General features: G+C 41.9%; 2 protein-coding genes across 2 annotated transcripts in view; both read left to right on the forward strand.

Moving 5' to 3' along the window:
• On the forward strand, nt 1-26134 carry LOC102972125 (zinc finger protein 19-like). The gene is made up of 5 exons (XM_042968084.1): nt 1-24; nt 14286-14488; nt 18164-18228; nt 21659-21772; nt 24881-26134. Exons 1-5 carry the CDS (start codon nt 1-3, stop codon nt 25564-25566), a joined length of 1092 nt encoding a protein of 363 aa, XP_042824018.1. The 3' UTR covers nt 25567-26134.
• The window catches only part of ZNF19 (zinc finger protein 19), a 17752-nt gene continuing 11861 nt past the window's right edge, over nt 21694-27584 (forward strand). The window contains exon 1 of the mRNA XM_042968130.1: nt 21694-21772. The gene's annotated coding sequence lies outside the window, so the exon portion shown is untranslated. The remainder of the gene's footprint in view (nt 21773-27584) is intronic.

A 27584-nucleotide genomic window follows, 5' to 3' on the forward strand; every position in this document is an offset into this window, starting at 1 on the left:
ATGGTGGCCAACTATTATCTGCTGGTGAGGGTCATGACCCAGTGAAATCACTGGAGGGGCGCCTTCCTTTCCATTGCAGCGGCCTGCGATGAGTGGCCTCTCTGCTGGCCTCCGACAACGGTCGCTCAAGGAGCCAGCGGGGCTGCTGGCTTCCTAGCCAATGCACCAAATGTGTTACAGCAAATACTCGGCACACAGGAAGAGAGAAGCAACACGCGGTCGGAGAATCAGAAATGACGTTTATTTCACACCAGTGCCAGCTCAGTGGAGTCCTCTCCAAAGGCTGAGACCCCAGCCCTGGCACTAGCCTACTTTTATGCCTGGCCAGCTTCCGGGTACTTGGAAACTTTCTATCGCCTGCCCAGGGTGGGATTGCAGGGGCTCAAGGGAAAAAAGAGGGGGCATTTATCGGTTGTGCTACGTGGGCAGTTGGCTGATCAAGAGACAAGCAAGATTACAGAAGCCAAAAGCATGCAAGGGGAGTATCCGGGTTCGGACATCTGGCTGGCTCTATACCCAATGTGGGACTTGAACTTACAACTTGGAAGAGTTGCATGATCTTCCAACTGAACCAGCTAGGCACTCCTGGAAACAAAACAAAAAAAAAAAAACCCAAAAACTTTAAAAATTACACAAAGATAAATATCTGAGAGGAAATGTAATGAAAATATAATTGCAAGGATAAAAAGGAATGATATAAAATAACTGATAAAGAAGAGGTTGTTTGTTCATGTACTTTTAAAAATAGGTGATGGGGGAGGGGGCGCCTAGGTGTCTCAGTCGGTTAAGCGTCCAACTTCGGCTCAGGACATGATCTCCTGGTTGAGGTCATGATCTCAAGGTTTGTGAGCTCCAGCCCTGCATCAGGCTCTCTGCTGTCAGTACAGAGCCTGCTTCCATCCTCTGTTCCCCTCTCTCTTTGCCTCTCCCCAACTTGCTCTCTCTCTCAAGAAAGAAATAAAACATTAAAAAAGAAAATGGGCAACGGGGTATCAGATTAGAGCATTAAGATTACATGGACATATCTAATGTTTGTTTATTTTTGAGAGAGAGACAGAGTATGAGCAGGGGAGGGGCAGAGACAGAGGGAGACACAGAATCGGAAGCGGGGGCTCCAGGCTCTGAGGTGTCAGCAGAGAGCCTGATGGGGGTGGGGTGGGGGTGGCTCCAATTCACTGACCTTGAGATCATGACCCGAGACAAGGTTTAACAGACTGAGCCACCCAGGTGCCCCTATATGGATGCACTTAAAAGAACGACGTAACAGTTTTATTTTCAAATGTTGTTATGATATACCCGAGAGCTGCCGTCTGCACAGCCAGAAGTGCACCATTACCATATGATATACCTGAAATTACATCCTTTGCAATTCTTTATTCTTACATGCAAAATGTTAAATATTAACTAAAACCATGTAGGGAGATTATTTAGGGTTTTTTTTTTCTTTCATGGATTTTTTTACTGAGTAAAATTCACATAACAAAATTAACCATTAACCATATTAAAGCCTACAATTCAGTGGCATTTAGTGTATGTATAATATTGTGCAACCCTCACCTCTATTTCTAAGGATATTTTCATCATCTCAAAAGGAAACTCTGTACCCATTAAGCAAGAACTCCCATTCCCCCACTCCCTGCCCGTTTCCTGGCAACCATAAATTTGTTTCCTGTCTCTGTGGATTTACCTGTTCAGGACGTTGCAAATAAATGGAATCATACAATATGTGATCTTTGGTGTCCGGCTTCTTTTACTAAACATAATGTTTTTGAGGTGTATCAGTACTTCATTCCCTTTCATGGTTGAATGATATTTCATTGTGTATACCACATTGTGCTTATGCATTCATCACCTGCTGGACATTTGCCTTGTTTCTGCCTCTTGGCTATTATGAATAATGTTGCTGTGACATGAGTGTACAGCATTTGTTTGAATACTTGTTTCCAGTTATTTCGAGTCTGTACCTAGGAGCAAAATTGCTGATAATTGTCTTTAACTTTCTGAGGAACTGCCAAACTTTCCCACACTGCACCATTTTATGTTTCCAGCAGCCATGTACAAGGTTCCAATTTCTCTGCTTCTTCTGATATGCCCCGATTCGAGAGACCCCCCGAAAACAAACCACCAGAGTCCAGAATCAAAGCCAAGCGGCAAGGGTCGTTTATTGCAGGTTCGAACCCGGTCCTCCGCGCACTCGTTGCTGGTGACGCTAAGAGGCCCCGAGTAAGGATCTTACAGCTTCTTTTATAGACCCGCACAAACAAGTTAGGGACCTTTTTTAGAGGTTACAGAGCTGTTGTTGGTTAACATTTAAATTTGAACGCTCAGCAGAACTCGATTGGTTCCCGCCTTTATCTTAAACCATTCAGCAGAACTTGATTGGTTCCCGCCTTTATGTCAGACTACAACCGGGGCCCGCCCTGGCTGGTTTTGGGAACGGCAGGGGTGGGGGGGGGGGGAGATCTTTTCTTTGCAGTTGTGAGTACACCTGGTAATTTTTCTCTTAGTCTCTCACTTCAATATCTCTTGTTATTTTTTTCATTATAAAAAAGTTATGACTAACCTAATGGCTATAAAGTGGTGTCTTTTTGTGGTTTTGATTTGCATTTCCCTAATAACTCATGATGTTGAACATCTTTTCATGTGCTTGTTGGCCATGACTACCTAGTTTTTCCTATTTTTTCATTTTAAGGGGTGTGCAAGCAAAAATGCTGTGTTCCACAGCTGTAGAACGAAGCCACCATATTTCTGAAGATCTTGTCTAATGCCCCTCTGTTCTCCAAGCATTGTGCTATGGCCTCAAGGCTTTGCAACAGTTTGTCTGAGGGACACTTCTCCCATCCGGAGGTACAGGACTAAAAATTAAAAAAACTTCCTCTTCAGTGGGGTGGCTTTGAGAGTCTGTGCAGACTGAAACTACAACTTATAATACTGAATCTTCTTTCTCTGCTACCTGCTAAATTAGCCCTCCTATATTCTGAAGACTTTAAATTTGAATGCCAAAGTTAGCTAGCCCCTTGCACATAGTGAGCTTTTTTCCATGCTTATTTGTTGGTTTGACATGAAGTCAGAAGGGACCTTTAGCTGTGCAAACTGAGGGAGAGTGCTCTCAGAAAGACAGTTCTGTGTCAGGCTGGAGGAGAGTGAGGAAATGAGGGTGCGTCTGCATTAAGTTGTGCCTAGGCAGGGGGCTGTGAAGGTAACAGGAAAGTCTTGGGGCCCATGTGTCTGCTCTAGGACGTCAGGGAGCTTTATGATTGGCAGTCTCCCCTGGATAGGTTGCTACTTCACTGAGGGCAAGAATAGCATCTTAGTTCTATATCCACATATGTTCCCTAACTCAGAACCTGGAACATAGTAGTTACACACAGGATGTTTACGGGGTTGGATTGTGCACTGGTGATACTCTGTTCCCTGACACATTGAGCCCCCTTGCCTCCTTGATGGGAATTAGGAAGGAGACATCCTGGTTGCTGCTCTTGATTCTCACTTCATTCTGGTCCATCTCAGACTGACATCCTCCAACAGCTCCCCATTCCCTCCATTACTGTGTTCCTTAGGGGTCCCAGTGTGAACATAAAATATCACCTGTATCCTTAATCATTATTTCTAGAGTATTCCTTCCACTTCCTTTTTATTTCAGTTACATTGAAGCTACCCATAGGCATGGACATGTTTGAGGCCTTAGAATCACATCCAATCTTCTATAGGAGGAAAAGCTCAAGAGACTTCCAAATTTTTTGTTGATAGACCCTTACCCAAGATGTCTGTTAATTTGGGATTGTTCACTGCCCATTGCCTGTAAAGAAGGCTCTTCCAGGCTCCCATGCAAAGGCTATAACCCTGGTTGAGTGTTTGAGAGCCAGGTGGGAGAATGGGCAGGGGGCAGTGGTGGAGCATTGTGATTTTTCTCTGTTCAGTGTATACACTTTCATTCATTTCCTTGTTTTAAATCCACTGCTTAAATCTGACCCTTTGCTATTTTTCCCCCCAGAGAGTAAGTGTATTGTTGCAGGGTTTGGGAGAAGTCTCTGGGCTGTGTACGTGTGGGTAAGACCTGCAGGTCCAATTTCTCCTTGTACATCTGTTCTATGGCTCATCTCTGCCTTGCAAAATACCTGACACCTGATGGCTGATTCCTGAGCCTTTCCACTGGGTGAATCAGCTTGTCCTGTACTATTAACCATGTGTCTTAGCCACCCCTCCCCACCTGGCTCCCATGCAAGGCTTCCCTTTGTCTCTGGTTATCACTTTTCTATCCCTTTCCATCTCCCTCAACAGTGTCAACAGCTCTCCTCTGTTTTCATCCCGTTTCATTCTCATGTCCTTGTAGATTCTCATCCTTTTTGTACTTTTAATGTCATGTTATAGGGTCCAGGAAATGTCTGTGTTCTTTCTGCCTGTATTTCAGAAGCAACGGTTCTTTATGGTTATCAGTCCCACGCAGTGTAATACTCTACAGTGTTAAATGGAATAATGTACCTACATGTCTGGACCTGTGACATGGACAGTATAGAAAGTGAAATGAAAAAAGCAAGTTGCAGGTTCGTATGTATAATGTGAAACTGGTTTCATTAAAAACATTTTCATATTATAATGTATACATATACATATACACATACTACACACACACACACACACACACACACACACACACACATTCTCCTTAGCATTACCTGAGATAACATAAGTAAATATCAGAATTAATACCTAGAGAGCTACCTGGATGTTTTCATTTGGCAAAAAGACTTAAAAGGGTCTGATTCAGGGACACTTGGGTAGCTCAATCGGTTAAGCATCCAACTTCCACTTGGGTCATGACCTCATGGTTCGTGAGTTCAAGCCCAGCATCAGGCTCTCTGCTCTCAGTGCAGAGCCCTCTCAGATCCTCTGTCTCCCTCTCTCTCTGCCCCTCCCCAATGTATGCACGTGCTCTCTCTCTCTCTGTCAAAAATAAACAAACATTAAAAAACAAAGGGATCTGATTTAAAGGTCTAGGCAATCTGGTGAATCTAAAAATTTCCTTTGGGGACGCTGGAGCCAGGGAGCACCAGTCACATTGTGTTCTTTGTGAACAGAGCCCTGTGGATTTGCACAGCTGTGGTGGCACTTCCTGGTGGTTCCCCCAAAGAAGCCCCTGTCATCCTCCAGGGCAGCAGCTGGAGCAAAGGAGTTGTTACTCCCATGTGTAACTCCTTCTGGGCTGTTCCTGGGATGTGATTGTTTGTCTTAGTTAATGATCCTCCTGAACCACACTAGGGAAGCCAACTCCTAAGTGAGGCCAATAATCAGCAAAATTACATTTGTGGAGATGTACATTCTGGCAAGTTGTGGGAAACCTGCAGTTCCTCACAAAAGCAACTAACTCTTCCTCCTTCCAACCACCTTCAACCCCCAACTCATGATCAAATGGGAAGGTATGGAAACTTGCCAGTTAATACTCAGTGATAAAGGGTTGAAAGGAATTTAGCCACATATTCAAATATTCTCTAGCAACAGGTCTCCCTGTTGAGATTTTCCCCCTCAAACTTTGCTGCTTATTAAAATTACCTGGGAAGGTTTTAAAATTCCCATGCCCGGGCCGAACCTGTTACGTAAACAGTTGAATCTTTAACAAGCCTTCTCAACGTTGGCCCTACTGACATTCGGAACTATGTAATATTTTGCTTTGAGAGGCTTTCCTGTGCATTGTGGGATGTTTAGCACTGTCCCTGGGCTCTATGCACTAGAAGCCTACAACAAAAAGACATTTGCAAATCACCCAGTTGAGAATCACTGCCATAGGAGGTGGGACCCAGACATCTATGTTTTAAAAATCTTCCCAGGTGATTCCAATGTGCAGCCAAGGTTGAGAACCAGTGCCCTGATAGAGTTTCCTTTGGGAAGTGTTCCCTGGTGGAAATTCCTGGGACTTCTGGAGTGGGTTTTTATAAACTGTTATTTAATACTGATTCAGTAAGAATGGATATATCCCAAGCCAGATGAGTAGTTCCACTCATCCTATCTAGTAAGCACCTGTTTCTTTCTATCAAGAGAACTTTGGAAAACAAAGAGGCTGTGAACATCTGGAGAGGCTGGCAAAGCCAGCTGAGCCTGTAACTTATGGAGAACATATATAGAGTGCTGGTTCCGGGGTGGCTCAGTTGGTAGGGCTCCAACTTTGGCTCAGGTCATGATCTTGCGGTTCGTGAGTTCAAACCCTGAGTTGGGCTCTGTGCTGACACTAGCAGCCTGGAGCCTGCTTCAGATTCTGTGTCTGCCTCTCTCCTGCTTGCTCTCTCTCTCTCTCTCTCTCTCTTTCTCAAAATAAATAAATAAACATTTAAAAAGTTTTAAATGGGGAGAGCAGCCTCCTGGGTTCTCTCACCAAAGGCTGCAGCTTTTAACTAAGGCTGTTGTAAGTGTCCATTTGTTTTGGAGCATCCAAATCCACCAGTTTGGTACAAGAAACTGGTACACAGAAGTTATCGTTCCCAGTCTTTAATGATTACTGGACTTTGGCAAGAAATATCAGGACAGAATGTATTGTATATGAACTGTAAGAGGATAGTGAGAAGATAGCTCACTTATGTTTAAGTTGTTGTGTTAGTAATTAGTAATTACTAATTAATAATCAGTAATTTCTATTTAGGATAGTATACTTCATGAGTACATAGGGTCTCGTCCTCAGTGAAAAGAGGAAGGGCTTTCCAGATATTAGAAAAACAAGATCTCCCATTTGTGAAGGCTGTCTAGGTAAAGGCAATCACCCTATTCACAGGCTTATTTACCCTTGTACTTATGGAAAGTAACCCAGTGATCTAGGCAGAGTATTTCTCATCCATTTAATGTATTGATGCTTTTAAGAGTATTTTAACCTATTTACATTTATTGTGATAAAATTTGGTCTGATATCTCATCTTAATTTTAATTTTTGATGATTATTTCTGTCCTATTTTGTCCCTTCTGCTATTGGACTCTTTCTTTGCTCTTTTATCATCTTTTGCTATTCTGGAAGATATTTCTCCTATTTTTATTCTACTAGTGGTACGATTAAGATTTAAAACATTCTTAGAAATATTTTAAGTGTAGAAAATTATAGAGTATCAGAAACATCTATGTACCTCCCCTTAGCTTTATCATATGTAAAAATTTTGTCATGACTTGTTCACATGTTTCTAAGAATTAAAGTGTTACAGATGTAATTGAAGTCCCCTGTATTAAATTGCATTTCTCTCTCTGTGGCTCCAGAAGCAGTTTACCATCTGAATATGGTGTTAATTGTGCCCATAGATGCTTTTAAAGTTGTTATATATGGTTATTTCCATAAACATCATAACATTATTTTGCATATTTTGAATTCGCATAAATTCAAACTTTCTTTTAAAATTCAACATTGTGTAATTGAGATTTAAACACATTGTTTAATTCATTCATTTCCACTAATGTTTAGTATTTCATTTTTGCGGGATAAAGCTATTGACTTAGCCATTGTCTTAATAGTGGACATTTTAAGTTGTTTGGAATTTTTGGTTTTGAAAAACTGATACAGTGAACATTGTTGGACATGTTTCCTCATGCACATGTGAAATTATTTTTCTATGACATACTTAGAATTGCTGGGTCAAAATGTAGGGTGAGGGAAAGTACATTGTAGATGATGGAAAGAACATGTAACTGGCAACAAGGCCTGGTTTATTCTGCTTTGGACATTTTATTTTTTCAAGATACTATATATTTCCTTTATAACAGCCTCAGCTTGTCGTTGGTTGGTTGAGGTGATTGGACAATGATATTTAATAGTCTTATGATTTTTTGATCCTGTTGATTTTTCGGAAGCAATTCTTTTTTTTTTAATTTCATTTTTTATTTTTTAATTTTTTTAATATCAAATTTATTGTCAAATTGGTTTCCATACAACACCCAGTGCTCATCCCAAAAGGTGCCCTCCTCAATACCCATCACCCACCCTCCCCTCCCTCTCACTTATTTCTTAAGTGCAATATTGTTTTCTTTTTCTTAATATAGAACCAAGACTGCAAATGAATTCATAACAACAAAAAATATAGCAAAGGAAGAGATGATGTTCTCTAGTAAACTCCAGAGAGACATTTTCCAGGGAACTACCTTTTTAGAAGACTATGAATCAAAGAGACAATAGGAAATATCCATGGTGGGGAATAAAAGTTTTTTCCAGTAGGCATGGAGAGGATGAGAGTCTCCACTGGAGAGGTTATTTTAATCAATATACAAACATTTTATCATTTTCAGAGCATTCCCACTAGGGAGAGGTTCTGTGAATGTAAGATACGTGGAAAAGGCATCAGCTTTAATTCAAAACTGATTCAGCACCAAAGAATGTACGAGCAAGTGAGACCCTTCAAATGTATAGAGTGTGAGAAAACCTTTGGATGTAACTCCCACCTTGGCACCATATAAATCCACACTAGAGTTTTGAAGCTATATCAATGTAAGGAAGGTGGCAAAAACCTTTGATATGAGTGCAAAACTAACTTGGCACTAAGCCACACTGTGGAAAAACCCTTCAAATATGTAGAATGTGGAAAGAATTTCATATATAGTTCTTGCTATATTAGACATAAAGAATCTAAATGGAGAGAAGCCCTATAAATGTAATGAATGTTGGGAAAGCTTTCAATGTCAATGCAAATCCAATCAGGCATCAAAGAAACCATAATGGGGACAAACTTTATTTGTGTGTGGAATATGGGGATGGTTTCAGTTGTAATTCTATCTTCGACATCAAACAAATCTGCATGGGGAAGAGACTATAATGAGTGTGGGAAAGACTTCAAATGTAGCTGCCAATGCAGAAATCATCAGCTTATTCATACTGGAGAGAAGCCATTTCAATGTAAGGAACATGGAAAAGGCTTCAGCCTCAATGCAAAATTAATTCAGCATGAAAAAATCCACAGTGGGGAGAAACCATTAAGTGTGAGAAAGCTCTTAAATGTGTAACTTCACACTTTGCCAGCATCAGGAAATCCACACTGGGAAGACACCTTATGAGTGAAGTGGTTGCAGGAAAGCCTTCAGGTGTATCTTCCAAGTGAGTTAATATCAGAATACCTGTACTTGAGAAGAGCCCTCCACATTGTTAATGCAAAATTAATTGGGCATTCAGGAATCTGCCATGGGAAGAACTTAGAAACTGCTTGTTGTATGAGAAAGGCTTTAAATGTAGTTCTGCAAGTACCTCCCAGTTTGATATGCATCAGAGTATCTACACTGGAGAAAAACTCTACCAATATAAGTGCTACAGGAAAACATTCCATATTGTTAAAGAAAAATTAAATGAGCATGATGATAGGAAGAACCTCTATATGTATGAAGCACGTGAAAGGTTTCAGCTATAGTTGTAATGGTATTATGCATTACAGAGGTGAGAAATCCACTGACTGGAAAACAAGAGTTACATCCAATTTAGACAGCCCAGGGTGTACCCTTGGAAACAAGTTCTAACAATACATCTGAAAGCTTTAGCATTAAAGCAGAATGAATATAGCATCTGACAGTCCATTCCAGGATGAAAGTCTAAAAAAAGACATTAGCTTTATCATATGTAAACATTTTGTCATGACTTATTCACATGTTTCTAAGAATTAAAGTGTTACAGATGTAAAAAGACATTATTTATACTTTTAAATCTTTTGTTTTCAATGTGAAATAATTGATATTTCAATTTTCATGTACCCACAATCTAGGTTAAGCAAATATTGGCATTTACCAACATTTCAAAAATATTTCTTTCACAACTAAAGCCTTGTTTCCCCTGCCCTTCTTCTTTCCCCTGTCCTTCTTTCTCCTTCCCTTACCCCTCCTCCCAGTGTAAACACCTATGTTGGGGTTAGTGTGTATCAAATTATCCATAAATATTATATATATTTATAATTTATGTATTTTTTTAAACATGAAAACATTTTGCACTGTGTCCTTTTGTCACGTTTTTTTAAACTCAGCATGATTTTTATGAGATTATCATGTTGAAGCTTCTAGCTCTAGATCATTTTAACTAATGAATATAATTCTCTACAGCCTACTTACCTACTCTTACAATTTCCAGAAGTGCCATAGTGAATATCCTTGTATGTGTTAAACCAACTCAAAAAGGTCTATAGGGAGAAAGCCAAAGCAAAGGGGTCTTCATGTTTAATAGTTGGTAAGTTCAGGGGTGCCTGGGTAGCTCAGTCAGTTAAGTGTCAGACTTCAGCTCAGGCCATCATCTCACAGTTCATGGGTTTGAGTCCCGTGTCAGGATTTGTGCTGATAGCTCAAAGCCTGGAGCATTGCTTCAGATTCTGTGTCTCCCTCTCTCTCTGCCCCTTTCCCGCTCCTGCTCTCTTTCTCTCTCTCTCTCAAAAATAAATAAACGTTAAAAAAATTAAAAGAAAATAATTGTTAAGTTCATTCTACTTCTATAATAGGGGAGTTAGACAATGAAGGTAATAACTCAGTAAGAAATCAGTAGATGTATGGCACAAAAACAGACACTTAGATCAATAGAACAGAATAGAGAACCCAGAAATGGACTCACAAACATATGCCCAACTAAGCTTTGACAAAGCAGGAAAGAATATCCAATGGAATAAAGACAGTCTTTTCAGCAAGTGGTGCTGGGAAAACTGGACAGTGGCATGCAGAAAAGTGAACCTGGACCCCTTTCTTACACCATACACAAAAAATAAACTCAAAATGGATGAAAGACCTTAATGTAAGATAGGAAGCCATCAAAATCCTCAAGGACAAAGCAGGCAAAAACCTCTTTGATCTTGACCGCAGCAACTTCTTACTCAACACGTCTCTTGAGACAAGGGAAACAAAAGCAAAAATGAACTATTGGGACCTCATCAGAATAAAAACTTCTGCACAGCGAAGAAACAATCAGCAAAATTAAAAGGTAACTGACAGAATGGGAGAAGATATTTGCAAATGACATATCAGATAAAGGGTTATTATCCAAAATCTATAAAGAACTTATCAGACTCAACACCCAAAGAACAAATAATCCAGTGAAGAAATGGGCAAAAGACATGAATAGACACTTCTGTAAAGAAGACATCCAGATAGCCAATCAACACATGAAAATATGCTCAACATCACTCATCTTCAGGGAAATACAAATCAAAATCACAATGAGATACCACCTCACACCTGTCAGAATGGCTAACATTAACAACTCAGGCAACAACAGATGTTGGCGAGGATGTGGAGAGAGGATCTCTTTTGCCCTGCTGGTGGGAATGCAAACTGGTGCTGCCACTCTGGAAAACAGTATGGAGGTTCCTCAAAAAATTAAAAATAGAACTACCCTATGACCCAGCAATTGCACTACTAGGTATTTATCCAAGGAATACAGGTATGCTATTTCGAAGGGACACATGCAACCCAATGTTTATAGCAGCACAATCCGCAATAGCCAAAGTATGGAAAGAGCCCAAATGTCCATCAATGGATGAATGGATAAAGAAGATGTGGTACACACACACACACACACACACACACACTGGAGTATTACTTGACAATCAAAAAGAATGAAATCTTGCCATTTGCAACTACGTGGATGGAACCGGAGGGTATTATGCTAAGCAAAATTAGTCAGAGAAAGACAAATATCCTATGACTTCACTCATATGAGGACTTTAAGAGACAAAAGAGATGAACATAAGGGAAGTGAAGCAAAAATGATATAAAAACAGGGAGGAGGACAAAACATAAGAGACTCTTAAATATGGCGAACAAACAGAGGGTTACTGGAGGGGTTCTGGGAGGGGGGAATAGGCTAAATAGGTAAGGGGCATTAAGGAATCTACACCTGAAATCACTGTTGCACCATATGCTAACAAACTTGGATGTAAATTAAAATAATAATAATAAATCAATTAAAAAAATTAGTAGATGTAGTGTGCTCATTACATATTAAATGAATAAATTCAATTTCCTACAACAAGCATATACTAACAAGTACTTTTTTTTTTTTTAATTTTTAACATTTATTCATTTTTGAGAGCGAGAAAGGGCATGAGCAGGAGACAAAGAATCTGAAGCAGGCTCCAGGCTCCAAGCTCTGAGCTAGCTGTCAGCGCAAAGCCCAACACAGCGCTTGAATTCACAGACCACAAGATCATGACCTGAGCTGAAGTCGGACCCTTAACCAACTGAGCCACCCAGGGGCCCCAACAAGTGCTTTTTTGTTTAGCAAGTAGAGCATGCTAAAACAATTTCCCTCAACAAATATGTTTTTAAAAAAAGTTTGCAGTAATCGTATCATAATCTTGTCATCTAAAGTAGGGAGGCAAATATAAAATTTATGTAGTCAGTAGTAGAGCTTTCTCTTTATTAATGGAGGCATTAGACAGAAACCCAAATTCATTATAATAAGACACAGTGTGTGTTTGTCAGAGTTTAAGTAAACCAGATTTATTACATGGTTTTAGAAGCTTATAAAATAATTGGGGAGGTTGAAGAAATAAATTTTAGGTAAATTTCTGGGAATGACTCCCACAGCAACACTGCAGGTCTATACCATCAAAGGTCAAAGGTGCTATGATTCCTGCAATAGATTTGAAACTGCCTTCTAGATAACAGTTGGGGGCTTCTGAACCATGCTGCCTCTGTGGTGAACTGCACCACTTGAATCACGAAAGTTAATCCTGCATGAATACATCTATCAGTGGAACCTACCCAGAAACCCAGCCACAAGAATATGGGAGATTTGGTGTTTAGCTTTCCATCTTGTAGTACAGAAAGGCACATCAGAAGAAGGCTGGAAAAGATGTTAAGTGAGCCACTCCACAGTATCTACCACATATAGTATGCATTGATTGAACTCAGACTACACTGGCATCCCATCTGGCTAACGCTTCTCTTTTTAACGCTTCTCTTTTTAATGCCTTTAGGTAAATGGTATGTAATATTTTTAAGTGCTTCTTCAGAAAAACATAGGCATTGATTTCTCAAAAGCATGTATAAGAATGTTCATTCCTTTAAGATTTCTCATTAAATACCCTTGTTACTTGTGATTTATGGTATCAACAAAGTTTTGACCAAAACTGAATGAAAGTTTGGGGGCTTATAATTTTTTTTTTTTACATATGCCTCCATGTGCTTGTGTGCAAGTTTTTAAGGTTATAGGAATATAACCTACAGGGTCCTAGTGCATATGCATTGTCAGTTTTATGTGATATTGCCCAGTTGCTCTCCAAACATCAGTATATTCACATTCTCAAGAACAAACGAGTACCCACTTCCCTATATCTGCATCACTTGTTCTCCTACTTACTATTCTCTTCCTTTGGATCTTTATTAGCTGTATAATGGATATTCTGATTTTGTTCTTCATGTTTCTTCACTTCATTTGTATTTTCCATCTCTTTGTCAAACTGTGCTATAGTGTGTGTCTGTATTGTTTCACTAAAAGTTTCATCAAGTGCATCTCCTGAGGCTCCAAGAACATGAGTAGTTACCAGCTAGAAGCCTGGTTTTATCAGAGCAATAGACTAGGCAGAAGTCTGCCTAGAGTCAAAGTTCCCTTTGTATTGTTACTACATATTTGAATTTGAACTGAATCACAGAGCCTATAGTCGGACCTCATCAGGACCTGCTATTTATCTGTCTATGGAGATGTAGGACTGGAAGCGTTTGCAGATGCCCGAGTGACAATGAGAGATAAATGTCAGGGTCATAATGCAAAGATAGCCAAGAAGCCTCCTACATCACTGTGAGATCTCTGATATTTCATCTTCCTAGGATTCAGTTCCCTCAGTGGTATAATAGATTTGGGGGTGAAGAAGGCAAATCTAACATTTTGTTCTTTGTCAAGCCAAGGGCACTAAGACAGAATAAACATTGTCGATTTTGGAGCAGTTTGGGCGCTGATGATGCGTAATAAGAAATTAAGAATATGTAATGATTAATATCTAAAGAGGTACATCTAGAAGTCTAAGTAAATGTATTCATATAACCGTGCTTGTGTGTGTCTGTAGTTACAGCTGATTCCCGTTGCAGAATAGCTTGTAATAAATGTTAACGGCAGAGTTATGAATAATACTGCCTCTGCTCTTCATTATTGTGCCTAAGCCCTTTTAATAGCCTCCTAACTGCTCTCCTGCCTAACTTAAATCCATTTTTCACACTGCAGTTAAAACTCGATAGATCTACAATGAAATCCAACTTGATCCAATGAGCAGAACCAGCTTGTGTACCGCCAAATAAGAGAATCCCAAGATGCTAGCGCTCATCCAGGATGACCTTTGGTTTCCTCTACCCGGTGGGAAGGGTGAAAGGCTGTGCGACCGCAAGCTCCTCCGAGAGAAACGCCTGCCTCCTCCCAGGGGTCGGCCCAGAGGGAACCGGAGGAAACCCGAAAAATCGCCAGAATCCTAGAGGGGAGGAAGCGCGGAGCGAGAGACGCGCCGGGCGATGACGCACTTCTGGCGCGCCTCCTGCCCTATGCCAGCAGTCCGCCGGCAGCCGCCGGCCGCGGGAGGTGAGTGCAGAATGAGAGCCTTCTGTCCCGCGCCCCAGGCTGGCTGCTCCTAGATTCCCGAGGCGCTGGGGGAGGCCTACCTGGAATGGAGTCGGGTGATGGCGTGGCTCCCGAGGAGAACGAGGCGGTCTGCGAGCTGTCCCACCCTTCCCCGCACTCCCTTCACTCGTCGCCGCGACCGCATAAGGAAAGGGGGGTTGAGGGTGTGGGCCGCCAGTGGCAAATGTAGCCCCCTCGGATGACCCACATGCTACGGTTCTAGTCCGTTACCCCACTGAGCGCTTATTAAGTGCAGTGTATTTCAGGTTCCGGGGATGCAGCAATCAGTGAGACAGCCGCAGGGAACTTTCAGCCCAATGGGGAAGTGGATGTTAATAAATTCTGATAATACCCCTGCGCCTGCTCATAATGACCCCATTGATTTTGGGCAGAAGCACGTTCCGAATATTCACGGGCCCTCTTGGCTTGGCGTCTCGCAGCTTCTTCATCCTCGGCCTTGCAGCCCACTCCCCTTCCCCTGTTACAGGCTCCTTGGCCTTGTAAAACGTGGTTCTTTCGTTCAGTATGTCCCTCTGCCCCCGCCGCCGCTGTTGTGGGCTAGTTAATTCCACTTCTCAAGTCTTCCTCGGTTAGGGCATTACGCCTGCTTTCAGTAGCACTGTTGACATCATCATGGGGTTGCAGACCACCATATACCTTAGCACTTAACACAGTTGTAACCTCACATTTATTTTAGTGCAAGTCACACGAGAACAAGAAGTTTCTTTCCTGTGTTTGAATCCCTAGTGCACCAAATTCCCGTGCACAGAGTATACCTCAGTAAACATTGACTGAGAGGGCAAGCAAATATATTTGTAATTGCAGTGTAAGATACTTGATATAAGAAAAGAATACATGTCCAGCAGATCTGACTTAATTTGGATCTTCCAGGATATGACTTTCCAATTGAGATCTGAAGCCGTGAAAAGGAGTTGTTAACAGGTTAAAAAGGGGGCAAGTCAGGAAAGGCTATTAGAGGCAGGGGGAACAGCATATGCTAGGACATATTTGGGACCCATTCAGCCATTTAATACTTGTGTTATGACATTTCTTTTAATTAAAAAACTAATTCTATTTCTAGTTAAAAAATTAGGGAAATAAAGTGGCAGAAAGAAAAAATAAAAATCATCAATAAGACTACCATTCAGAGATACTGTTTTAAAATTTTATCTGTTGAATGGTTTTGTAGGTATAAGTACATATGTATGATTTTTACACACTTGAAAGTTGAAATATGAAATTTTTTCACCTGCATTTGAATATTTTCCTATGTTGTGAAATATTCTACAGCATGATTTGTGGGGTTTTTGTTTTTTTGTTTTTTTTAATTTTAGAGTGTAAGCAAGGAAGAGGCAAGCAAGAGAGAGTAGAGAAAATCTTATGCAGGCTCCATGCCCAGCATGGAGCCAGACATGGGGCTTGATCCTATGACACTAGGATCATGACCTGAGTGGAAATCGAGTAGGACACTCAACCAACTGAGACTCCCAGGCACCCCACCACAGCGTGATTTTTAATGACTACTTTGTTGTTTCTGATTTGTACCAAATTGTTGGATATTTAACTTTGTACCTTTTTCATATAAGAAATAACTGTGGTGAATGCTTATGAGCAGAAATCTTTGGACACATCTCAGATAAATTCCTCAAGTTGGAACTTTTAAAAATTGGGTTTAGGGGCGCTTGGGTGGCTAAGTCAGTTGAGTGTCCAACTTTGGCTAGGGTTGTGATTGCGCTGTTTGTGAGTTCAAGCCGCATCAGGCTCTGTGCTGACAGCTCAGGGCCTAGACCCTAGTGTGGATTCTGTGTCTTCCTCTCTCTCTGCCCCTTCCCTGCTCCTGCTCTGTGTGTCTCTCTCTAAAAAATAAATAAACATTGAAAAAAATTGGTTTTAATATTTAACTACCTAGGGGCACCTGGGTGGCTCAGTCGGTTAAGCCTCTGACTTTGGCTCAGGTTGTGATCTCATGGTTCATGGGTTTGAGCCCGGTATCGGGTTCTGTGCTGACAGCTCAGAGTCTGGAGCCTGCTTGGGGTTCTGTGTCTCCCTCTCTCTCTGCCCCTCCCCTGCTCACACTCTGTCTCTCTCAAAACTGAACAAATGTTAAAAAAATTTTTTAATAAAAATAAAATAAATAAAATTGAACTACCTAAGCAAATTTAAATAGTAGTACATGTGTGTGGTAAGAAAAAGAATTACCTGGGGTGCCTGGGTGGCTCAGTCAGTTGAGTGACGCTTGATTTTGGCCTAGGTCATGGTCCTAGGGTTGTGGGATTGGGCACCAAGCTGGGTGTGGAATCTGCTTAAGATTCTCTCTGTCTCTCTCTCTCTCTCTCTCTCTCTCTCTCTCTGTCTCTCCCCTTGACCCGCTCATACTCTCTCTCTTTCTAAAATTAGAAAAACAAAACAAAAACAAAAAAACAACCAAGTATGGCTCTTGAAATTTGGCAAACTTGGCATAAAATCCAAGTTTGACCATCTGTTCTTTGTGTGAACTTATTGAAGTGCCTTAATCTTTTAGCTTCTGTTTACTCATTTGTTTGGAGAGGTCAGTGGGTGGGGAATGACCCAAAAACCTAAATCTCATTTAAAAGAATATTGTGAGGTTAAATGAGAAGATGTGTATGAAGCATTTAAGCATGGTGCTGAGCATGTACAAGCTCTTAATGAAAGGAAGCTATAACTAAATTTGTATCTTAGTTTGTAGGAAGGTCAGCGTTTACAAAAAGTTTAATATTGATTGTTTCCATCCAGGATCATGTTTTGCCTTTTCATTTATGTTTCTCAGTAATATTTTTGATTTTCTCTACATGAATTTGTTATGTTTCTTATAATAAAAAAATTTTTTTTAATGTTTAATTTATTTTTGAGACAGAGACAGAGCATGAGCAGGGGAGGGTCAGAGAGAGAGACAGAATCCGAGGCAGGCTCCAGGCTCTTAGCTGTCAGCACAGAGCCTGATGTGGGGCTTGAACTCATGAGCTGTGAGATCATGACCTGAGCCACCCAGGTGGCCTTGTAATGTCATGTTTTTTATTAAGTTTAATCTTGGCTTTTTTTTTTTTTTTTAAGTGTATTTAGAGAGATAGAGCACAAGCTGGGGATGGGCAGAGAGAGAGAATGAGTGGGAGAATCCCAAGCAGGCTCCTTGCGGTCAGTATACAGAACTCAAAGCTGGACTCAAACTCAAAAAACCATGAGATCATGATTTGAGCTGAAATCAAGAGTCAGATGCTTAACTGAGCCACCCATGTGCTCCCTTGGCTTTTTTTTTTTTTTTTTTTAAGGTTTGATTTGTTTTGCTTTTGTTTGTGTGTATTTTTGCCCCACTGTATTGTTTTACCTAGGAAAGATAGCACTACCTAGTGGTTATGAATACAGCTCTTGTGGCCTAAGATAATTACTGAAACCCTCTAAGTCTCATTTATTTATTTATTTTTTTTTGGCAAAATGAGGACAATAGTTTTACATATCTGCTAGTACTATAATGAATGGAAAGTGCTGAGCTCTGAAGCTGGCACATTGCAAGGTAGAGTGAATGTCAGTTGTTATTAGCAGCTAATGCAGGTTTGCAAGTTTAAAGGAAAGTCACTGCCTGGGTCAATCTCACTCTTGGTTCTCTTCTTCTTCCCTCAGCCCCCGCCCTTCATTGAGAGGGAGCTCAGGTGATGGCAGCCCTGTGCCTGAAGGCCTGGCACCAGGTGAGCTGAGACTCCCTCAGATCCTTCAAGAAATCTTATTTCAGTGAAATGAGAGATAAGAGGGTCAATTCTGGCCAAAGCGTTAGAGCCAAAGCAGATGCCCCTGTTCATCCTCACAGCGGGACTGGATGCTCGGGGAGAGAGCTGATGATGACAGACTGAGACTCCAGGGTGCAGGAAACAATGGCTGGAGATGGCTAGAGAGAGTAGGAATCAGAAGTACAGCCTCATGCACTGCCAGGATCTCTGCTGAGCTGGAGGACCCCCAGGTTCAGTAGGGACCCCCACAGAGGGATCCGTGAGATATGGGACTCAGGCTGATGGTGGAGATATCCAGTGTTTGGTGGGAGTGTTCAAGATTAACAAGGTTGCAAGGTTCTTGGGAGGCAGGACCAGACGGATGGTAAGAGGAAGAAAAGAAGGGGCCTATACCATTTGTCTTCCAAAAAGAGAGCGAAGCTGGGGGTTCAGGATCAGTGACAAAAGAATTGGTTCAGGAAGGGCACGTGAATGTCTATCTCTCTCTCTCTCTTTTTTTTTTTTAATGAATGTCTGTCTTGAGAGTCAGTTGAGGGAAGCAGCATGCTGCAATATGAAACGTGGTACTAGGTGATAGGAAATTTCAGAGTAATTTCCCCATCAGCCCTCCAGGGCGTTGTAACTTTGAGTTAATCACTTGACCTCTGTGCCTCAGCTGACCTCATCGGTCAGATGGCAGGAATGCTATTCATTCCAGGTTAGGGAAAAGGATTCTGCCAGGTGCCTTTCAGCTCTGCAGCATGGTGGGTTGTTGAGTGCTGCTTGATGGGCTCTGTCTTCTTGGGACCTCTCTATGTCACATCTCAGCATCTGTGATCTTATCCCAAGTACCGTTCCCAGATCATCCATTGTCTGTGGGTTCCTTTTGGCTAATATCGCTTTGCCTGGAAGCCTAATCTCAACACATCAAAGCACAACTCGTTGTATCCCTTGCCCTTCCCATTCCTCCTGCCCTTCTGCCAATTGCTAGTATCCCCATGCCACCATCCCTGGTCACCATTTTTAGATTTTTAGTCATTATTGACTGTTCATTCTCCTTTGTCACCTTGTTCATTCAATCCAAATCCTGTTTTTCCTGTCTCAGCAACCATTTGTCTCTTCTTTGTATGGTTCTCCTGATTTTATCATCCCTTTCCTGGATATTGTCAGCAGAACCTGTCAATAGTTTCCTTTGTCTTGTCTTGGGCTTTCTTGTCATCTGACATTTATTGCCTATAGAGCTCAGGCTCAGGTTCTTGAATTTGAGTTTGTTGTTGTATGATGATCCATCTAAGAGCTTTAACCCAGAGAGTTGAAGTCAGATTGGCATTTTACAAAGATCGTAATAGGTGTTGGACAGAAGGTGGACTTGGGTGATAAACCTGGAGTTAGGGACCATTGCCTTGGTCCAAAGGACAGTTGCTGAGGACTTGAATTATGTGGTGATTAATGATGTTGCATAGGCATCAGATCCAAGAAATATTTAGGGGATAGAATTGGCAGCATTTGATTGCTGATTGCTTACCAGAACTAAGCAGTGACTAGGGGGATAGTTGAGAATGATGCTCAGGTTTCCAGCCAGGAAGACCAAGCTGAAAGTGGTGCTACTGATTGAGACAGAGGATCAAGATAATGACCAGCATCAGGTTTGAGCACTTAGTGTTTGTTTCTCCTTGTACTAGGCAGGTCATATGAATTAGAAGTAGCCATTTTAGGGAGGGTGACGAGTTCGGAATTGGACATGTCAGGAACATAACTGACATGTAGATCACTAGGGCATCTGAGGCAGGCATGTGACTGATGCCAGGACCATGTGAGACCTTGGAGGGAGGATCATGTCCATAAGGGGAAGGCACCAGGGAGACGAGAAGGACCACATTGGTGCTGTCTGAGAAGGAAGACTTTGGGCTGGTAGGCATTTTGGTTGATGGAGGACATAATATTTGAGAAATATAAAGAGAGATAGCCAAAGAGCCACCTAGAAGCAGTTAGAATCAGGAAACACTTTGTCCTAGGAAGACTCCCTGGAGGTAAGGATGCTCTTCCAACACCAGAGTCCTTTCTGCTGGAGGGGCTCAAGCAGGGGCAGCACAGCCCCCTTTTGTTAAGGGTGGAGGGGTGGTGGCACAGCCAGGTTGTGCATCAGGTGAAGGTTTCAGGGAACAGGGCCCTTTCTGACAAACCATGACTGTTCCCAGTAGGTGGGTGTGAGGATTGGGGTAGGGCAGACAGATGTGGACACACAGCAGCACTCTGGGTAAGTGCAGAGAGCAGGATGGATGGGCTGGACTCTCATCAGTAAAGTGAGGACAGGTAGCAGGGACATTGAGGGATGTCACCCATGAGAGGTACAGTTGGAGTCCAATCATCTGTTCATGGAGTATCTGAAAGACCAGAAGAGCATGCGCAGAAATGATGAGGGTTTACTTCAGGAGGGTGAATTTGTAAAAGATATTCTGTTTTAGTTTTCTGTGTTGTGACATTGTCTCTTGTAATAGTCTCATGTGCAGTTAGAAGAGGCTCTGATAGTGAAGGCAGTCTTGGAGTTGCTGGCTGTAGGTGTGGTCATTCATCAGCACTCAGGGCTGTGTCCTGTCACTCCTCATTTCCTGTCCATCACGGGACTCTCCCTCAGCCCCTACACTGTCCCCTGGGCCCCACACTCTGGCTCTGAGCCAGAGGATTGGCTCTGGTGCAGCAGGAACCTCTTGTTTTAGGAGGTGGTGACCTTCGAGGATTGGCTATCTACTTCACCCGGACAGAATGGGCTGGTCTTTCTTCTGCACAAAGGGACCTGTACAGGGAAGTGATGCTGACAAATTATGGGAACTTAACTTCCCTGGGTAGGCCACTTTGCCTTTGGGACTCAGACTCATTGGACAAGGGTAGGGTGGATTGTGACACGAATCTCACAACCTTTCACATATTTGCAGGGGCAAAAATTCCTAAACCCTCAGCCCCAGAATATGTCAGGCAGGGATGGAGGGGGAAGTCTGAGGTTACTTTGGGTCTAATGTGGGTTTGGCCATTCTCTGGTGAGAACAGTTCCCATCATAGGGCTTCTGTGGAGGGCACTGTGGGAAAGAAACATCCTCTGTTGAAGTTCATGCCTTCACCTCTCCCTGTGATCTAAGGAAGACATCCCTCATTGCTTTTCTGTGCTTGCAATGTCTTACAGGATCTCACGGACAAACTCTGCATGGTTTTTTACGAAGAGGTCACAAATGCTTAGTTTCCTCTTGATCAAAAAATCTCCTTGGGCTTCCCCACCCTCCAGCCCACTTCTGTGGGCCTTATCCTTACTGAGCTGCTTTGGGGTTTCCTCCTCCGACTGTAGACACAAGGTTACAGGGTACCTCAGGAGCACTAACACGAGACTCCCCTCCAGCACCATTTTCTTCTTCCTTTGCAGGATACCCTGTTTGCAGACGTGTCCTGATGTCACTTCTGGAGGAAGGGGATTTGTCTTGGGGCCTGGAGACACAGGATGATCCACCTGCAGAGAGTACCAATGATGTCTGTCAAGGTAGGTGAGGCAGGTTTAGAACCATCAACCACAGTCCTTTGTTAGATGCATGGTTTGCAAGTTTTAGAGCACTTGCTGTGTGCCAAAATGGAACTTCTTGGAGAAGCTCTGGAGGATACTAGTTATGGAGACCGATGTAGAGAGCTAAAACGGAGAGAATGTGTTAAGTGCTGTTGGTATATACGCAGCAGGCTGTGGGACACAGCAGGAGAGGTTAGAGGACTTCTCACTTAGAAGATCAGGTAACACTCCTTCAGTGGCAGGCCATGTGTTCTGTGTTCAGCATGTAAGAATGCATTGCAGAAGGAGTGGGAAGGGAAGATAGTCTGGCTGGAGGAAGGGAATAATAAAAGATCCAATATAATTTCTGGCATAATATAATATCTGGAAAAGGACTAGAATTTGGAGTATATAAACAACTCTCAAATTCAGCAATAAAAACAAACAGGCGGTTAGAAAATGTGTGAAGGGTATGAAGAGATGTTTCACCAAAGAGAACACAGAAATGAAAAGATGCTTGACATTAGCCATTAGGAAAATGCAATTTAAAACCACAGTGAGATATCACTACCCCCTAATCATGTATATCAGCATAAAATTGTGAAGAGCTTCATGGTTTGATGTGCAGGGGAATTACCTGGGGAGTGTTATTTTAAAATAGATATTTCTGAGGGCCACCTGTGAGCATTTATTCTTTTCTCTTTTTAAGTTAGCGTTCAAGAACATGTGGCTTAGGGGGTGCCCTGCGTCGGGCTCTGTGTTGATCAGTAGTCAACATAGAGCCTGATTGGGAGTCTCTCTCACTTTCTGCCTCACCCCACCCCCCAAAATAGATGAACTTTAAAAAGAAAAAGAACGTGAGGCTTAGGACTGAAAGCCTAAGTAGGACTTCCTTTTGTTGACTTCTGTGTTGTTAACATGGTAGCCACTAGCTATGTGTGCTTTATTAAATTACTCTTAAGCACTTGAAGGGGGCCTAATTCAAGGTGAAATGTCCTAAAAGTATAAAATACCATATTTTGAAGATTTAGTACAAAAAAAGTATAAATGATCTCATTTATAATTTTTATGTTGACTTTATGTTGAAACAGTATTTTGGATATATTGGGTTAAATAAAATATTTTTATTTTTGAGTGAAAGATTTCTGCTCACAATCCGCTACATCTATTTCATGACCCACTAGTGGTTCTCAGCCAATTAAAAAGAAAAATCGAGCTAGTCTGGGAAAGATAACTACCCTCCATTGGACCTGAACAGCGAAAGTAAGGAGAAGTGAAAGGGGAGAAGGGAGAGGAAGTACCTGCTGAGCTCTGCTAGAGGAGTGGGAAGAGCTGCCGGAGAGAGGCGCAGCCGTAAAGGGAAGGTGGGAAATGGGCGCCACCGTGTGGGAGTGGAGCGCGAGGAGGTTGAGGAGCACCTTTGAGGTCGTCTTGGTTTTCCCAGTGAGGAAGAGGTGGCAGTGACTGGAGAGTTAGGTAAGGGAGCAGGTGGGGCTTTAGGGAAAGTTGTGATTGCCTGGAAGGACCGCTGTGGGGAACCTGATCAGTCGAATGATAGGGTTCTAGGGTGTTAGAGAAGGAGAAGTGTTTCCTTGTCATCTGTTATTCTAATCTGGATAATGTGACACTTGCTTTTTACCAAACAGCAAGAGAAATTGAGAATTGACTTCCAGGCTCCACATTATTCTGGTCACTGTGCTTCAGATTATTTTGCTGTTCACAGTTTCATCTGTCTCCTTGTTCCTGTGTCCCAGCACTTCCCTTCTGAAGAAGCCCATTCAAATTCACACACACAGAGAACTTGGTAGATAACCCCCACTCCCTATTAAAATAGAACTTCTCAGGGGCACCTGCGTGGCTCAGTCACTTAAGCATCTGACTCTTGGTTTGGGAACAGGTTAGGATCTCATGGTTGGTGAGTTCGAGCCCTGCCTCAGACTCTGTGCTGACAGCGTGGAGCCTGCTTGGAATTGTCTCTCTCACTCTCTCTCTGCCCTTTCCCCGTTCACTCTCTCTTTCAAAATAAATAAATAATCTTAAAAAACATTTTGAAAAAGGGAAATATTAACCAAAACAAGTAGATCAGCCATTATAACATAGATACAATTATTTTTGAGCCATAATAATTTTATTATTGCAGTATATAAGTTGTATGCTTGTGTATACAGAGTAGCAGTTATTCAATCATTTATTTTATTGTATTTATTTAGTACCTACTGTGTGTCAAGAATTGCTCAAGACACCCAGGATACAGCAAGAAAGAAAACAAAGCCCCTGCTCTCCTGAAGCTTATGTTCTAGTGGTTTAAGATCAAGGACAGCTAATTTGTAAAGAAAAGGAAAGATAAACAAGCATTCTGCACATAATTTTATTGTGCAAAAGGCATAAAAATGCTAATATCTGCTTTTAGCATACTAATGTTTAATTAACAAGAGTACAGATTGATAAAGATCAACACTTAAATATGAAATTGAAGTTTAAAAAAAAATGGATCGAATTTTAACAAACTTAATTAAAATGTCATCTTCCAGTCTTTGGAAATACAAATGTCACTGGACAGGCTGTTATTGTTGTCTGTTTCTCACCTGAGGTTTTCCTGTTCCTCACTATGAAAAAGGGGGCATTGTGCAGTCTCCTGCCTCAAAGCAAGGTGTCCCCTTTCCGACTAGCTGAGCAGACACGTTTTGAGTCCCAACAACAGCACACACGCAGCCATTTCTAACAGTTAGATGGCATACACTCAACTCTTGTAGCCCATCAGGTGTTGCCTCTTGTTCTTAGATTCCGTGCTGCTTCTTCCATGAGCATTTTCAAGCATTTAAGTACTATGAAGTCACAAGTTAATAGGGACATGAAAGTCTGGAGAAGCTTAGGAAGTAGTCTTCATTGTTGGAAAGTGTAGTGACCTGGGTTCAAAATCTCATTTCCTGTTCCACAGCTTCTATTTTTGGCCTCTGTCATATTTAGCTCTTCCAGTTTAATAGGTTTATATTTCTGGCAGGCTACACGGACGTTGGAATAGTAATCTCTAAAGGTCCTATAATTTCAGTGCTCTGTTGTTTCTAGTATAATTCTCAGGTGGCATGTGTCTTCCATTTCTCATGTCAGATGCTGAGACCAACACTGACAGTGAGTCCACATCAACACAGGGAATTTCTGAAGAAAGAGATGTGATGATATCACTTGGGCTGCTACAGAGTGTTTCTCGGGAAAGTGAATTTCCAGGAACATGTGAACTGGAGAAACACCAGGAAATCTCCACAGCGAAAAATATTAAAAGAAAGGATGAGAGAATCTTCTGTGCAAGGAAACCCTTCAGATGTGAGGAATGTGGGAGATGCTTCAGCTTTTTTTCTTACTATGTTAGACACCAGAGAATCCACACTAGGGAGAAACCCTACCCATGTGAGGAGTGTGGGAAATCCTTTAATGGCAATTCTTCATTAATTCGGCACCAGAGAATCCACACTGGAGAGAAACCCTATCAGTGTGAAGAATGTGGGCAAGCCTTCAAGAATAGTGCCAATCTAATCAGGCACCAGAGAATCCACAGTGGGGACAGACCTTATCTCTGCAAGGAGTGTGGAAATGGCTTCCCCAGTAGTTCTGAGTTGGTTATACATCAGAGAATCCACACTGGGGAGAAACCTTATGAGGGTAAGAAGTGTGGAAAAACTTTCACTGTTAAGTCAACACTAAGTCGGCATCAGAGAATCTACAGTGGAGAGAAATCATACGAGTGTCTCAAGTGTGGGAAAACCTTTAGGACTTCCTCTTCAGCTACATCGTCCTGAGTATGCCCACCCTAGGGAGAAGCCTGTCCTGGACCTTGGTTCCTTTGGCCTCCCAGCATTTTTTACCCCCTTTTCATGGTAATTACTGCCTTCCTTTTTTTGGAAAGCTACTCTTCCCTTACTCAACAATTGATGTGGTATAGGTGTGGCTCTGTTCCCCACTGGAAGGGTGGTACTTGTGGTCTAGTCTAGCCCATCTATACTCTTCCTTCCCTCTGCCACAATGATAGGTTCAAGTGACCAGGTTCATCCATTTTTCCATCTTTCTCCAGATTTGGGAATTGACTTATACAGCATTGCTAGAAGTAGCTATGAGGCTGTTCTTTTTCTGTGCTTTGGAACAGTTTCAGAAGCCTAGCAGTTATCTGTTCCTTGGAAATCTGGAAAAAAAAAATCCACCTAATAAAGCTGGCTGGGCCAGTTGCTTTTGTTGGCGGTAGTAGAGGAGAAGAGATCTTTACTACTTTATAAGTTCTTTCTGTGGCATTGAGCCAGTTACATTGTCTATTTTTTCTTGAATCAGTATTGGTAATTTATAATTTTTTAATTTTTTAAATTTATTTTGAGAGAGAGAGAGAAAATGGGGGAGTGGCAGAGAGAGAGGGAGAGAGAGAGAATCCCAAACAGTTTCCGTGCTGTCATTGTGGAGCCTGAAGCAGGACTCGAACTTAAGATGACCTGAGCTGAAACCAAGAGTCAGATGCTTAACTGACTGAGCCCAGGTGCCCCTGTAATTTATAATTTCTTACTGACACTTACAAATTATTAGCCCTGACTTTTACTCAGATAATGTATCCTGTTTAAAATATTTTCAATATATGCTCCTTGGCATTCTTAAATTTGTTGGTTGACAAAATCTGTATGGTTCTATTACTCATATATTTACATGCAAAAGCTTGACATTTGTCCTTATAATGCCTAGAATAGCATGTCTGCCATTACCTTATAACCAAAGAAATGGCCTGGGTTATCCATCTAAAGCAGGGTTTCTCAAACTTGACACTATCAGCATTTGGGACCTGACAGTTTTTTGTTGGCGCTATCCTATGCACCATAGGATGTTTAGCTTACTCAATGACTTCTGCCCACTAGATACTATTTGCAACACTCTTGCCTGCCCCCACTCATGAAAATCAAAATGGTCTCCACCCATCTAGAGAGATCCTAAGGTATGTTTTTGTAAAAATAAGGAGCCAGTCCTCTTCTTTGGATGCATGTCAGTCTGTGCCCTGTTCCCTCCCATGCCACTTTGTACTGTCAACTACTTGTCATGACAATTCTCAATTCTCAGTTTCACTTCCTAAACAGTTCTGCAGTAGTATCCCTTCTTCACAGTCCTGGTCTTTCTTTTTTTTTTTATTTATTTTGGGACAGAGAGAGACAGAGCATGAACGGGGGAGGGGCAGAGAGAGAGGGAGACACAGAATCGGAAACAGGCTCCAGGCTCCGAGCCATCAGCCCAGAGCCTGACGCGGGGCTCGAACTCACGGACCGCGAGATCGTGACCTGGCTGAAGTCGGACGCTTAACCGACTGCGCCACCCAGGCGCCCCAGTCCTGGTCTTTCTTAATGTGACTGGATCTTCACCCCTAAGGAGGACAGGTGTTTTGTTTTTTTTTTTTTTTTTTTAGTTTGGTTGGTTTTTTGGCTTTACTACTTCTTTGGCAGTGAGATGACATTTGTGGACCTACTCTGAAACTAGTTATATTAAAATACAGTTAAATGGCTTAAAAAATAAACCTGTGATACAGTAATTAATATACGTGTCTCTACCATTGTGATGAAATCAAATGACAAGATCTAAAGGTGAGCCCTAATAACAACGACGGTAATTTCGAATTAAAGAAGAGAATAACTCATATTTTGAGATATCTGCATCAACTGTGAGGTGATATGAAAATATCTGTGATTTCTACTGGTGACAAAGGCACGGTACTGCTGATGGTACTGGGGTTTGTTGCCAACACATAATTGAAGGAAATGCTACATTTCGGTGAGAGATCAGGGAAAACCCCAGT

This window comes from Panthera tigris, chromosome E2 (genome assembly GCF_018350195.1).
Source record: "Panthera tigris isolate Pti1 chromosome E2, P.tigris_Pti1_mat1.1, whole genome shotgun sequence".
Classification (NCBI taxonomy): domain Eukaryota; kingdom Metazoa; phylum Chordata; class Mammalia; order Carnivora; family Felidae; genus Panthera; species Panthera tigris.

Excerpts from the sequence above, each read along its gene's own strand:
- LOC102972125 (XM_042968084.1), top strand. The coding sequence starts at position 1 with ATGGTGGCCAACTATTATCTGCTG. Across the intron at positions 14,489-18,163 it reads GCAGCCGCCGGCCGCGGGAG|CCCCCGCCCTTCATTGAGAG; the intron begins GTGAGTGCAGAA and ends TTCTTCCCTCAG. Across the intron at positions 21,773-24,880 it reads TACCAATGATGTCTGTCAAG|ATGCTGAGACCAACACTGAC; the intron begins GTAGGTGAGGCA and ends TTCTCATGTCAG.